This window comes from Astatotilapia calliptera, chromosome 16 (genome assembly GCF_900246225.1).
Source record: "Astatotilapia calliptera chromosome 16, fAstCal1.2, whole genome shotgun sequence".
NCBI lineage: Eukaryota > Metazoa > Chordata > Actinopteri > Cichliformes > Cichlidae > Astatotilapia > Astatotilapia calliptera.
In genome coordinates, this window is record NC_039317.1 from 28,271,298 (window position 1) to 28,287,065 (window position 15,768).

The following is a 15,768-nucleotide window of genomic DNA, read 5'->3' on the forward strand; positions in this document are numbered from 1 at the left end:
GGAAACTTTCCATAGAAGCTGTGTCTAAATATGTATATTACTTCACCTAGTTTAGTTCTGGGAGGAGACACAAACCCATCCTAGGGAGGGCACAGCTAGTATATTCCTAATGTTGGTCCCAAGCCCGGATAAATAAGAGTGTTATGAAGAAAGGAATCTGGCGTAAAATCTATGCCAAAACAAATGTGCGAATCCGTCTGCTGTAGCGACCCTTGGGAACAGGAATCAGCTCCAAGTATCTTCTGCTTTAAAGTTGGAGATTTTAGCATGGGAGTCTACAAAGATTCACTCAGTTTTGGAGGCAGCCTCAAGAGGCCAGTTGTGGAATTACGCTTCTATATTTGCTTCATTTTTCAGCCCTGGAGGTTGCAGCCGGGATAAAAAACACTAAAATTAAATACACTAGTACAACACAGGGATAATATGGCACAGGTGAACTCAATCAAAACAGTTACAGAGCTTCTAATGTAACAGAGAACTTCCTTTCTCTACAGTCTCAGTCGTATATTCTAAAAATGAAGCTGTGGGCTAAACATTTTTCCTCTGGAAATGTTCATATTTCAATATGAGAGCATCTTTTTGGTTTCATGCGGAATTGTAAATTTTTTTTTTTATATCTCTGTCTATCTCATCAGAATACACACCTATCCATCTGTCTGAATTTCAGCCAATATTCCACAATGTGAAACAGAAAAACTGTAAAATAAAACAGGAAGCAGAATGAAGAAAGGTGAAGAATAACTCACACATATGCTCTATATGTGTGAGGTATTCTATATGTTGGGCAGAAAATAAGAAACAGCATTCAATAACATAAAGAAGGAGAAAACTGAGGATTGCAGCAGAAACCACAGGCAATTATAACGACAGACTCTGACAGTGAAAGCAAATAACTTTACAAGGGAAAAATAGGACAGCCCCCCCCCCCCCCCCCACACACACAAAAGTACATTAACAGTGTAATACACCATGACAGTAAATTCATCATTATCAATCTCCATCATGTGCAGTGTAATTATTTTAAAGTGAGACTTGTGGTCAGCATTGTGTCTGACAAGTTTCTCTATCATATTCGCCATTAAATCAAACCACAAACATGAAACGAGCACACCGATGATGATATCCATTTGCGTCCATTATCTTGTAGCGCAAAATGAAGACCAGCTAAATTACAAAGGCAAGGAAAATTTTACCCGAGGCATGTAATTACTGCCTGTAACTCTCCAGCCTTGTTGTAGAATCACTACCATTTCATAAATGCACTATATATGCTCTGCACAGGACTGCTCTTTATCTGCATTTAATTATGCACCAGAGAATAATATAATTAGAGCCATAAGCACTTAGGATTGTTGATGAATGTGAATTGAATAATTGAATAATCTTAATGATGGCTCCAAATTTTATTTGTCAGTAGGTAAGACATTTCTATAAGTGTAGTCCATGTTAAGTTTTAAACTACCAAAAAAATAACTAAAGATGGCAAATGTCAATATTATTAGGGAAAGGTTACATGAAGTCCCAGAGATACAGTATTATTGTCACATAATACATATCAGATACTAGAGATGGACCGATCCGATATTACGTATCGGTATCGGTCCGATACTGACCTAAATTACTGGATCGGATATCGGAGAAAAATAAAAAATGTAATCCGATCCATTAAATATCACGAAAGCACCTCGCAAAACTTGCAACACGCTGTAACTCACCTCAGAACGTTAGCAGTCGGAGCAGTATGCATCACGTGATAGAGCAGCTGTGGCATGCCGGACCTGTTGGTGGTCTGGATAGCATTTGGAGCTTCGCTAGCAACCTGGCATTTCATCTCCGACAAAGTTATCCCCGAGAGAAGTAAAGCAAGTGTGTAAGTCCATCTCTGAATGTTTGTAAAGCATTCCCACGTTAAGCTTAACAAGTGACTGCCTCTCGCTCTCCGGCTGCTACTTCAATCGTGAAACTGCTTAAATGATCAGCTGATCGGCTTTTCTGTCGTGAGTCTCTCTTGTTTGTTTTTGGCCCACTTTGCACCAGAAAGAGGAAACCAGCGGCTGAACAACAGCAGAACGTTTAAGCTTGATAAGCTGTTGTTAGAATTTATTTAATATTACTTTCTACTCGAGGATCTTTTTCTATGTAGCTGACGCTGGTAACTGTGCAGGGGCGGATCTAGCAAAGTTTAGCCAGGGGGGCCGATAGGGCATGAACAGGGAAAAGGGGGCACAAAGACATACTTTTCTTTCTTATTCTCATTTAAAATGTCGAGCTTTTAATAAATAATTATCTGACACCCAAAGTTTTAATTTGATGTAAAATGAATAGAAGTCAATTACTGTATATAGTGACTATTAAGTCTAATATATATACCCTAGTAAGCTATAGTACTTTTTACTTTGGGAAGGTACCATCTGTGCAGTCTGCAATTTTGTTGAAGAAAGATGTTGAATCTATTTAATATTTCTTGAAAAATAATTGATTTCTGTGCATTTTTTTTCACACTGCATCAAATTAAGGTTGATTACGTCGATTAAGCATCATGAGGTGGCGCGTGAGGGGTGGTTCCTTATTTTTTATTTATTTATGTTTGTTGTTGCTGGGAGTTGGAACCCTATTAGTTAGGTTGCTTAATATTTACGCTAAGTACTCTTTAAAATACCAGAATAGGGAGGATGGTGTAGGTCTAAGTTTATTAGATTGATCAGTATTGCTGAACTATGAAATATTTTTTTTGTATACAGGTATAACAGAATAGCTTTAGTGTAGTTGTTGTTTTAAACTTGAGTATGAACTTGCAGACTTGCAAAATGGAGCAAGATATTTTAAAAAACAGTTTTGTTGATTAAAAAAACACTATATCGGATTCATATCGGTATCGGCAGATATCCAAATTTATGATATCGGTATCGGTATCGGACATAAAAAAGTGGTATCGTGCCATCTCTATCAGATACATCTTGATTTTACATTTGAGGATGCAGAATTCATTGCAAAAGGGTTCAGGATCTCATAATGTACAGGAAAGCACATGGTGGTGGGATTGCACTTTATATTTAAGAGCCAATTGAGATCAGAGGTGATTTGACACCAGATGAGATTGAAATGGTTGCAAGTGCATTTACCTACTTGAGACCAACATCAGTGTGTTGTTGTTATAGAACAACAAGTGCAAATATTTTTTTCTGGATATAATTTGTGAAAAATTAGATCAGGTCATGTGTGTGATCTTAATAATAAACTCTAATTTATGGGTGACCTGAATATCTAATGAAATTTACAGAGCTGTCAAATGAAAAATAGGCTCCTATATAGCAAATATTTGTGGATTATCTCAAGTAAATAATGTTCCAACAAGAACATGGCAGAAAAGTGATGGCACAGAAATCTCTAGTTGTATTAATTGACACATCTTAACCAATTACAATGTTGCAGTATCATGGGCCAAAGAAATATCTATACTGTTAGGGTATAGTGCTAATAATTGAATGGAGCAGCATTTGTTGTCCTTTGTTGTGGGTATAGAACAAACTGCAATGATGCATAAATGTCTTGACTGTTTAGCTGTAAAACAAACAGTTTACTCTTGTGTTTATTGTTGCAAAAAGCCAGTTATTTTGTACAAAAATGTCTACTTTAGTGCAAACAGACATGATTGTTCGACCAGACACGGTACATGGGTACAATTATTTTTTTTTCACCCACAAAACAAATCAATTGAACTAAATTGTGTCAGAAACAGATAACACAAGAAACGAGTAAAATAAAACAAAAAAAAAAATCAACTTCAAAACAAAATCTATTTGCCCTGACTCTTAATCACAGATAAAAAAAAAAAAAAATACTGAGACGTTTGGATCGTTGTATGTATGTGTGTTGTAATAATGTATGTTATTTTCAAATGATGTTTTATTTCTCTGTGTAGGCTTTTAACGTGCACTGTCAAAGCGTAAAGGTTTGAGGCCACAGAAAGAACAGCTGCTACATTGCTAAACTAAACTCATATGGCAATCATGACATAAGAGCTACAGAAGAAAAAAATTATGTACAATGAATAGTTAACTTATTTAAAAATGTGTGGACAGCATATACTACAGTGATTTACACATCACACTGAGACAATCTAATTCCATTTAGTTTATTAATTTTTGTGGATATTATGCTTACATGGTGCACCTGACCACGTTTATGCTTAATCAGATTACTGCTAATTAATTGATGTATAGCAAACATGGGCATATGTTGCATTCTGATGCTGGCTGGTTTTTTTGACTCTGGGGCAAAATATAATAAAGCTGCTATGTTTAGCCTGCTGTGCCCACTTAATGGCAAATTAAAGGCGTCCAGGGTGCATTTGTAAAGAATCAACTGTAGCTGTAGAGTGAAACTGAGCTTAAGATAAAATAACATAATTTTTTGATGCTCAGTTGCAGTTTACAGGAGACATTTAATCCTGTGTATGATATTTGATTTTTGTGAGTTTTTGAGACCTTTACATCATCAGTGTCAAATTGCACAATAAACCTACCTTTAAGCAACAAATTGAACAATTAATATAAATTCCCTGATGTAACAAAACTGATAAAAACAAAATAAAATGACTTTTTTAAAAGTTTAACAAACACCCAGTTTCAAAAAATTATTTTGCATTGTTTCACAGGGTTAAGATAATGTGTTTCAGCAAGAATTCTGCTCCTTCTCAGAACCTTTTTGCATACTTTTGCGTATCTTTGTTGTAGGATGATTTCAGAGGTACTATAAAAGAGAAAACATATCAGACCTCTTCCTCCTTTTCCTTCTACGTCTTATGGTTATTGACTGTCTACATGACACCAGAGAAGATGCTGTGCAGCTGCTCACTGAGATCATGCTCAATACTGTCTTTGTGAAAATGTGTGCTGAAAAATAGTAGCCTTATAGCCCAAAAGATGAAGGAGCTGTATGGACTAATATTAATTTTTGGGAGTAACACATAATATATAAAATATTGCCAGTCAGACACACTGTCAAACAGTTACATGGTGGCATTTTAAGTGCATTTGCACAGTGCATGTATATGGGTATTACTTGCCTGCTTTGTGGTGTTTTTAGCCACATTGTTGATTTAAAAAAAAAAGTCACTTTGGCAAACCTCCAACAGAAGTAAATTATTCTGTAATAATGATGTTGTGATACATCCGAGGTTTTCACCTTCGCCACCCCTTTCAGATTTTTCTGCAGCCGCCCCTGGTCACCAGCCACCACCGGTCATTTGTGCACATACCTACCTACATACCGCGCTGCGCGAGGCACATACAGTGCCTTCAAATGCGGTTGCGCGCTTCCACCGCACGGCAAACAAAGAGCGAAAACAGTGAGCATCCCTGGCTGTAGAGTTGCACCTGCAGGAGGGCTTGCTTTGAATCTTTTCTCGGCTGTTTTGTCTCACTTGGATAGGAGGACAGTTTGTGTCTGTGTCCCAAGATGAACCAAACCGCCACCGTATCGCATCAAGTGAAATGCCAGTCTACAAAGGCCATCAAGGTGAGTTGTATGGATTATTCTTATTCGTCGCGGTGAACTTATTGGTGATTTATCGAACTGTTTGTCGGCAGGAGCTCCGTGACAGCTCCAAACTTCAGTGCGGGTTTGGCGAGCGGGGATGCGCATTGACGCACAGCACTTTGGAGATGGTTAGGGGATATACGCGTGAGCATCCCCGTTACAGCAACATCGAGTTATTAAATAATGTTCCTTTATGAGACATTGAGAAATAAAAGAAAGAAAGATAACAGGACTCCAGTGGCTAGGTTTGAACGAGAGACGTCCAGTTTGAATGCCTTGGATGAAGAGTCACACATTGGCGCAGTGGCGAGATTTCATTCATATCACGTGGTGCTTCTTGTTCTTATTTTGTCTGTATGTGCTGACAGTAAATTAGAGGATATCCCTTCGGACTTTAAGGTGGTTGGTGAGGAAAAAATGTGAACATTTGTGCCTTTGAAGGTGCTTAACTTTACCTGTGCACGGTCCCGGGAGATCATCCCGAATCCCGACCTGTTGTCGGGACAAACAAATTGATTTTAAACCTTCTGGAAGGGGGGGAGTAAGAAGTGCCAGCTCGTAAACGTGAAATCAAGACAGAAAGAAAGAAAGAGAGAGAGAGAAAGAGCGAGAGAAGGGATAGCGGCGTTTTCTTTTCCAGTCACGATCGAGAAACGTCTTCGCTCGGTGGCATCCGCATTGTCTTCGTATAGCGCACCTAAATCTGGGTTGAAGGAGTGTGAAATGTGTGTGTGTCGGTGTGTGTGAGGGGTTGCTTCTCATGCACCACGCATGTGTGCGCGCGCACGCGCCTGCGTTTGTGTGTGACTCAACAGCTCGGTATCGATTTTGCCGCGGGTTCTGCATCACTTTTCAACCTCCAAGTCCCACCAGAGAAATTTAGCTTGGGGCAAATTTATCGATCCTCCTTCCTACTGTCCCAAAGGCGAGCAATTTAGGAATACAAGGCCGAGTGTTTTGGAATTACCCAACTTCAACTTTTGAATGAAACATTTTGTGGAAAAAAAATTATTTTAATTGAATTCTTGAGGTATTTCACCAGTCTCAGGCAGCCATCATATACTGTGTGCACCTGGTGCCGTTTCCTTCTCCGGGACTGTTGAGCTGAAGCCAACTCTTCGTGTGTCATGTGGCTTTGTGCTGCTGATGGAGCTCAGTGCAGGATGCTCATAAAAGCCACTGTGCTGTGTTCAAAATGAGGCTGCTGTCACGTTTTTTTCTACCTTTTGGAGGAAGGGCATAATGGGATGCACCCAGCTGAGTTCAGGACTGCTCAAAATTCAAATACAGTACTCTAGTTCTTTTAATTTGAAATGTTATCTTCGACAAGACTTTTAATTATGTGGTTGGTTGGTGAAAAAGCAATTTTTCAAATTGCTTCTTCACATACTGGCAACCTGAGTTTAAACATGGTTTAAAGGTACTTACTGTAAATTCAAATTTTTTGTAAATTAATTGATCAATGCTAATCAACGCTCAGATACAAAAATACTTCAGTCTTTATTGTTTTGAAGAGGTATCAACAGAAGTTGAACTACTGTAGGCCTGGGCTGTAGTTACATGTAACACCAGTTACTAGAAAATTCTTCTTTTAGCTTTATTCCCATTCTCTCAAGAAGCTTTGCCTTTTCCCAGGTAAATGCTGTCAAAATATAACTGTTAATTTTCCTTGATAAATAAAGGTTAGAATGACTCAGTACACCATCTAGTGGTCTATACTACTATTGTGAGAAAGTACAGCCAGGCTCTAGGTCAACTTCAGTTGGTGTCTCTTAAACACAACACACAGATATTTTTTTTTAAATAAAGTCAAAACAGTCTTCTATTTACCTTCTGTTATTGGTGTTTAGTTTTTAAAGAATTTTAAAACATGAATTTACAATAAGTACCAATAAAGGAAACTGGTTCACTTGAGTCCTGTTTGTCTGCAGATTTGCTTATGCTTTCTGTCAGTTATTACGCTCAGATTCAGTGCAGAGATCTTGGAAGATTGTGAAGTTTTCTCCATGCTATGAGTCAAATGAGGGAAACCTGGTGCATATAACTGAAAATGTCACTACTTTACCAAAGCTCAGCGATGAACCCAGTGAAGCAGTGTATCTGATATGAGAAGCGTGGTTAGAAAGGCCAGTTCATGCTGCGGGCTGCAGACCGGCACATGGTCACTGGACTTGGTCTTATACCACAACAGGAGGTGTGTGTGTGTGTGTGTTCATGTTCCACATGTGCACGCTAGAAAGCATAACACCCAATAGCCAGTTTTCTTTGCTGAACTACATTAAAAAAATATAAGAAGCTGCAAGTGAAAGAAATATGTTGGTCTGTGAATACAAACGCTGCTGGATAATTGTCTACAATCCAAATAACGAGTTTGCAAGAAATAATGCACAATACACTGACCGGCATGAGATGGCAAACAAAAAGGGATCAAAAGTGAATTTTCCAAACACCACAGTGGCACAGATAGATGGGTCGAGGTGGTAGCACTTTGATATACCTTTGACACGCCAAAACCAAAGAAGCACAGGTGTTTTAATGATCACAGTGGGATGCTGTACTATTGTGCTTGCTGATTCAGTCTCCACCCAGATCCTGGAGTGCTGGGACTTCACTAAACCGAGCCTTCATCTGTGTGATTAATTAGATTTGCACTTTTCCTGCTATGTCCAATCGCACAGTCTAATCACCACACATCCACTGCAGTCTGACATGACTCAGAATTACATAACATAGTCTAACTGAAATTGAGATCACCCCTATCTGGCACACTGGGCACAAGTGGAGTACAGCACATACACCAGTTTATTTTTCTCAGCATATGCACTGTTGCTGTCAGGTCATGCTGGGTTGGACACAAGAGGCTGGACACAATTCCTAACAACACAGTAATGCTAGTTGGCGTGGATGTACGAGGCATTTTCAGGATTTCTTGGAGTGGCGTAGACCAAAATAAAAGTAGAGGGCCCTCAAGAAAATCAGAATATTTGATTACAAGTAAGTATATTGGAGAAGCAGGGTATATTATCGATTTAGTCTTCTGAAAGTGGTGACACTGCTGCAAACGGTAAACACAATTCTGGGCTTTTTAGACCTTGTACAAAACACTTGTGGGGTTGTTTTCTGGGGTTGGATTTAAACATTTTTAGCTTAGTTTTAACTGACAATACAACATTTCACATTAAGAGGTTTGATACTAGAGTGTCATAACATACCTCCACTTATATCATGCATTTTATTCACTCATGCAGCCAGTCAGACTGGAGCCACCCATCTTTTCCATTTGACTTGAAGTATCTACAAGCTGTCACTAGGATGGGGAGGGTCATTTAGGAGTCACTCACTGATTTAAACCAATCAGGATTGATGAATGTAATCAGAAAGTCATCTGGTGTTTGCAGCCAGTGCAAAGTAAACAGAGTGGGCAGGCGTTCAGCTCACTTTAATTTGTTCATATTGAAATACAGTCTGAAAAGAAGAAAAGGAAAGATTGAATGTTTAATTTATGCTACCATGAGTGTGTCCATTTTTGGAAGTATTTGCCTACAGAGAGTCTACGGACAGGGGTTTTCAACCACTGGAAACATGCTTACATGCAGTCCTCCAAACTACATGGTACTCAATGTGGGTGATGTTTTGCATCAGTTGAATGCTAATTGGTTGACAAGTAGGCTGGAACCGGGAAGGGGGAAACAGTGGAGTTCACCAGGAATGGGAGAAGAGAAAAAAATCCCCAAACACCCCAGATTAAAAAAAAACAAAAAAATGGAGCATGAGAAGAACACACAGGATTTTTTTTTAATTCGATAAAGATTATGACCTGCTTCACACCATCAGAGGTTTTGTTGTGTCACTTGTGGTCTGTCACTCAGCAATAATTGGCAGCCATATGCATCTTTACATTGTATATATACACTTTATGGATGCAGCTTGCTAACTAAGCTTGCTACAGTCTGTAGATAACCCATCACTCCATCTTATTCTCTAATTATCATGCAGTTTGGCTCTAACAAAACAAAATGGTGGAAGCCAAGGGCTAATAATGAGGCTTCAAAATGTAGAGCCTGCAGAGTAGTGAGTGAAATCATGGTAACCTTTGCTTTGTACATCTGTTATATACAGTCCTCAGGCATAGCTAGTAAATGTGGGCTGTTTAGATTCTGTTAGTGTGTGTTATAACGTTAGTTGTTCTAACTAGGATGACTCAATGGCTACAAAGTTCACACGAGAAGATGAGAAGATTCACCCATATCTTCTGTTGCATGGAGAGCCGCTGTGTACGAATGCCCTGATGGTTTGCGGGAGAATCTGCTTTCTGAACGTCACCGAGCAATGCTTTTCTCTTTTCACACTTTCCCTTTCTTTGTTTCTTTGGGAGATTCTGAGCTGATGCAGCATTTACGCTCTTTATTGTTTAAAACCGCTGCACATTATAACAGTGGTGAACAACAGCCCGGAGTGTCAGACACCCCGAGGCATCTGCTCCAGATCAGCTTGATGCTCTTTGCTTTCACCTCTCAATGAACCTGTCTCTATAATCAGTGAAACAAGCAGGGATCATAGACAGGATTAAGTACTCCAGAACTCATCTGTGTTGCGCAAACCTCGCCATCTAATCTCTCCCATGTCTGACCCCCATCGAGTGGCACAGAGGTCTTAACGGCTTTTTATCATCCTCTTAAATGTGCCCTCTTTGTAACATGGCTGTGTCCTTATGCCACGAGCCAAGATAAAAAAAAATCCAATTAGGAATGAGGCAGCAGATTTTTCGTGGGCCTTAGATCCTGTGGTCTCACCAAGTTTAACATGGCTGGCTAAAGCTCGTGCCATCAGCGATCTTTGGAAGTGTCAGGTCCACCCACATGCAGGCTGCAGTTATAAACCGGGATTGTCAGAGAGCCAGGTAGCTGTGTCAGTGCTCCACTCCTGCTGCATACATCAGTGTACAAGGTCGTAAAAAAGAAGGCGCTATATTTCTCCGGCTGTGCTGTTACACCGTGGACTTGAACTAACTTCACTCAGCAGGGATCTCGACAGAAAGTTTGGGCAAGAGTGACAGTTTTAAGTAAGTGCCAAAGGACTGAGTCTCTTTCTCTGAAATCCCAATTTTAGGATACTGTTTCATGATGACAAGATAAAGTAGATCTGAGTGTGAGTGTGCAGCTGTATCTGACACCCACTACCTTCAAGCCATTTATAGTCACATCACTTATGCTTCTTGAGTGACAAAAAGCCTGGAACTTAAAATTAAAGTGACACGAGTCTTTAAGCTGTGTGCACAAACAGTGTCTACAGTAAATAAGAGTCTGCTGGATGAAAACATCAGCCTAGAGAGAAAGATGACTGAATAGAGTTTCTGAGCCACAATGCATGAAACTCTTTATGAAAAATAGACAAAAACCTGTAAATGTCTGATATTCTGAACCTACACACTGATTTCTGTCACACATATTGTGTCATGCGCTGTGATTATTAAGTTCTAAAGTACTCCCATAAAAAACTAAGCAATACCTGATTGAGATTTGAACAGTTTCAAGGTCATCTGCAGTCTGTTTCCAGCACTGGTGCTAATTTCAGATTGTTTCTGGTGCGCACAGTGAACTTGGATCTGATTCACCTTCTTTTGGCTTGTGGTGTTTGGCTTTAGGTTTGCAAACAAAGCCCAAGCCACATCACAAGTATGAGCTGATTCTGAAGCTCAGCTGTTTTAGAACCGCACATCTGTCACTGACCAAAGACATTCAGAAATAAATTTCAATCTCAGATAAAAAAAAAAAAAAGATAGTACTGTGCAGCAATACAGACTGAGCCACGTCTTATTTCTTTATTTTTTGCATGAAAATAAAATATTGCTGCAACAGTTTATTGAAATGTATACGCGTCAGTGGAAACGCAAAGTTTAAAAGTTGATAGGAGCTTGAAAGTCAATATTTCGTATGACCACCTTTATTCTTTAACACAGCCTGAGCTCTCTTAGACAGCTGTCTTGTAATTTCTTTAAGCAGTCTTCAGGAATAGTTCTCCAAGCTTCTTGAAGGACATCCAAAGCTTTTCTTTGACTGTTTGCTGCCTTTTGTGCCATCCTTCATCAAGCTATTGTTGCTATATACCTTCAGTATATTTATGTCTTTTAAACTATGTTCTCTTTTTGTACTTGAATCATTCACAGGTCAGTGTTAAGTGGCTTTACTAACAAACAAACTAAAAACAAGATACAAGGACTGGATAGAAAATATGTGTAAAAGCAACCACTGTCCAAAGAAAACCTTTGAAAGACCTGGGAAGTCTGGAAAAATATTGCACAAGGCCACTTTAAATATTGCATCAAAGTCTGGCTCCTTGAAAGTAAAATAAAAAAAAAAGAGGGGTGGCTCCAGATGTTTGCACAGCACTGTCATATCTTCGGGTCCATATTTGACTGGGCTGTCTCTTTAGAGAGTTAATTTCATTGCGGCTTACCAGTTTTTATCGACTGCAAATTGCAATGATGAGTCTCATTGTGAAAATCATTATTTGGAACGCAACCCCAGTGATATTAAATCACTTGCTCCACATTACACCGGCCAAGTGGAGGAAAAAAACGTTCAGCATAGTCTGTCATGTCAACCATGAATACTGTCTGTTCTCAAAATAGTTTTCATTTCCCCACTGGAGATATATTGGGAGTTTAAACACTGACGTGCTTTGATCCAGCTCACACAGCGCCCCATTTCAGATAAAGTACTTTGACAAGTTCTTTTGCTGCAGCTGAAGTGAAAGCCAGTCCGATTTTAAAGATAAGTAATGAGGACATTGTTGAGACGCTGAGCAGTAATCAAACTCTGGCTTAAGTTGGGGAGGGGGGGTCTACTTCAGAGAAGTCATTGAACTGTTTAATGTGAAACTTGTCTATCTTTCATAGTGTCTGCCTTCCATGTGAAAAGCCAAATCCCAGCAGATGTTCCATTTATTCAACAGTTCAAGTGATGCTGGCTCGATTACTGCTGGTTGCTCTGTATTGCATAATGTGTTTGTGCTTTGAAAGCTAGACAATTACCAAATGATTCAGAATATTCACAGAGACTAGAAACAAAAACAAAAATGTTTCTTGGATAAACAAAATATCAAATTCCAAAACATCTCACTTTCAGTTACATTTCACATTAAATATACACAACAGCATGCACAGAATTTCCTTCTGAGCTTGCATTTCTGCCTGGAGCATTGTTTGCAGTCACTCCGCCAGCAAACGGCACCGACGGCTCTCATCTCAGTAACTCAGTACCATGGATGCTCGACAACTCAGCCAGCAGGTTATTGAACCTGCGAGGCGTTCCCCTGTTCAGAAGATATATCACATAAACAGTCTTTAAAAACTGCTCGGGACCGGCTCGCTCTGCGCGTGATAGATTGCTGGAATCAGTCTCATAAGAATGATTGCATTGGCTCTTGAGTCAGTGAGTCTATAAATTACAGAGCTATGCCAGCTGATCTCAATATATTCTCCCCTCCGAGTACACCTCTCAGTCCCCAGCCTCGCTGAGGAATACAGCATGTGATAGATGTGTCCCTAATTTGTTTTGTGGTTGAGACATGTCTGACACTCATTTGCATAAGAGTGTTTTCTCCTGAGAAACTTTATTTGTCCCTGTAAAGAAAAAAAAAAGGGGGGGATAAAATAACATTTATAATTAAACTCGCACTCATGGGACCTATAGAGTGTTTAATGATGTGTTATGACCTCAAACTTGAATATCTCATGAGCAGCTCTTAACAGAAATCGTTTTGTTTTGTTTTGTTATTGCAGAAAAAGCAAAAACATGCTGAAAAACTTAAGGATGAAAGAGTGAAATGAGTAAAAGATCTTCCCTGAGCCAGAGAGGTTTTCTTGGAGGTCACATTTTCCAAAAAGAGCTCAGTGTTCTTGGTGATTAATGGTTTCAGAAATTAAATGTTTCTCTTTTGAAAACACAATCAGAAAGATTGAGTTCACTCATTCTCAGTTTCTTCTGAGTTTAAATGTGTGCTAGAAATGAGAATGCAGTGCAAGAGAAAATACCATTTAGAGACTTCATTAAAACAAAAAGTTTCACAGTTTTTTTTTTTCCAATAATAATCTTCCATTATTCCTGTAAATGTATTTATGTGTCTGTAAGATGAATTAAAGTCAGTCTGAGAGATTATCTCAGGGCCAAATAGGCTTTACAGCCCGCTGTGCAGTCAAATTAAAAGCCATAGATATATCATGAAAGTGAATCTTGAGGTGCAGTGTGAGAGTAACATAATGAGGGAAAACACCATCGCTGCACAGAAAATTATACAAATCTTTTTAGTGGTAATGATCATCTGCAATATTAAAGAAAGTACGTTTTTGTTGGAGTGGAGAATGGCAGGTGGGATGTCATGTAACGGTTTGGTGATTAGGATGCAGAAAATCTTTAGATTTACAGATCTAAAGTGTCTAAAGTGGAACCCATATGGCGGTAAATTCTTTTTTGATGCTGTATGAAAACTCTCCATAAGGCAGACTGTAGGTGTTCATATCCCACAGGTGTTGTTTGTTTTTGTTTGCTTTATTATTTTCATCCTTTGTGCTGTCTCCATATGGTTGTACCACATGCTTTCGTCTTATCTGGCTGTCCCGTTTTTGTTTTTTTGGAAGAAATGTTTGGAAACATGGATCTGACTTTGTGTTATTTGTGTTATCATCAACTGAAAGCAAACTTTGCAGTTAATCCCTATGTTAAATATAACATGCTGTAGAACAGGAATGGCAGCATTCTCAGACATGTAAATGTCACTTTCTTATAGTGAACATGTTCTGCTTTTCTTTTCTTTTCTGTCACACATTTATTTTCCAATTCTACTCATATTAAACATAAGAAACGTAAATATTAAAACACGAGGTTATTAACAGAACACTATGTACTCCTGGGAAAAACTAAGTACAAGTACAAGTTAGTAGCAGACAGGTGATACTAATCAGGGGCTTTTGATTAACTGATTATCAGTAAGTGTGCATACATCTATAAAAGCAAATGCTTTAGCAGTTTCTGTTCTGCCGCATTGAAGTATGTTGACACAAAGCCACACTCTTCCCAGCAAATTTACCTTAAGGTCAGATCGTTCAAGTTAATCAAGCCAGTAAAATGAACTGAGGCAATAAAGAAGCGGTGATACGTGTGTTCTCCTGACCACTGAAATAAAAGTTATGGCCGACGCCCTATTCATTTAGATGGGTGATTCAGAATAACTGCACAAACAGGGTGCAAAGATGGCCAGAATAAAGCTGGAGTAGCGGTTTGGATAATGCTAAGAGAATGGGCTGTTACATCTATAAAGGTAAGTCCAATAAACAAGCTATAACTACCATCATATCAGTCACATGTTTTTCTTTTCTTTTTTATTTCATACCACTTGCAGCTATTTTCTATTAAACCACTCATAAGCAACATTACAGGGAGATGCAGCACAGTCACTTAACACTTAACATGATCACAAGAACATTTTACTCGCTATATTGCCTTTGGGATTTCTTAACTGAAGATATTTAAATTTGAAAAGTATTGTATTTGAAAGTCTAAATCCACCATTATGTTCCCCAGTAAGAACCTCATAAGCAGTTTATGATGTCCATTCTCATACAAACCAGATTTGGGCTCAAGCACACATGGCTGGAACTGAGAAGTTTCCATTTCAAATCAAGAGAGAAAAATAGTGCTTGTGGTTACTGCGTCCTCCTCTTACTGATGAAAGAAACTATGTTCTGCTTGGCAAAAGATGGAGCAATCAGAAGAAGGTGGGCTTTTGGAGAAGGGCCTTCAGAGTTCCAGGATACAGTAAGATAGATATGAATTATATTGAGCCATGAATCATGCTAAGCTGCTGTAGTAGAGTTGATTTGAAGCTGGAAATGAATACAATGTTTCCAGTACTTACTATGTTCATGTTAATTTTTCATACACAAGATTATGTATGAATGAATGTTTGAACCTGATCCAGAAGGGACACATGGAAAACCTACTGAAACCTGATATGAATACATTAATTTTCAAAAAAAGAGAAACCTGATCTGAGTGAGACCAAAGCACAGCCAGACCTGATATTCAAGGATAATTGGACTTAATCCTTCATGCAGTAGACCAGAACAGATGCTTACATAATGAGCTAATATGAAATCATGGAAACTAAAACAATTCATTTATATATTTCAAAGACGAAACTGCCAGACCTTCAACACCAGATGGAATA

General features: G+C 38.8%; 1 protein-coding gene across 1 annotated transcript in view; it reads left to right on the plus strand.

Annotated features, from left to right (window-relative positions):
• Positions 1 to 5,233: 5,233 nt before the first annotated feature.
• Positions 5,234 to 15,768, plus strand: part of dpp10 (dipeptidyl peptidase like 10) — a 253,842-nt gene continuing 243,307 nt past the window's right edge. Inside the window, exon 1 of the mRNA XM_026143890.1 lies at positions 5,234 to 5,520. Coding sequence (XP_025999675.1) covers positions 5,461 to 5,520 — 60 coding nt within the window. The 5' untranslated portion in view covers positions 5,234 to 5,460. The remainder of the gene's footprint in view (positions 5,521 to 15,768) is intronic.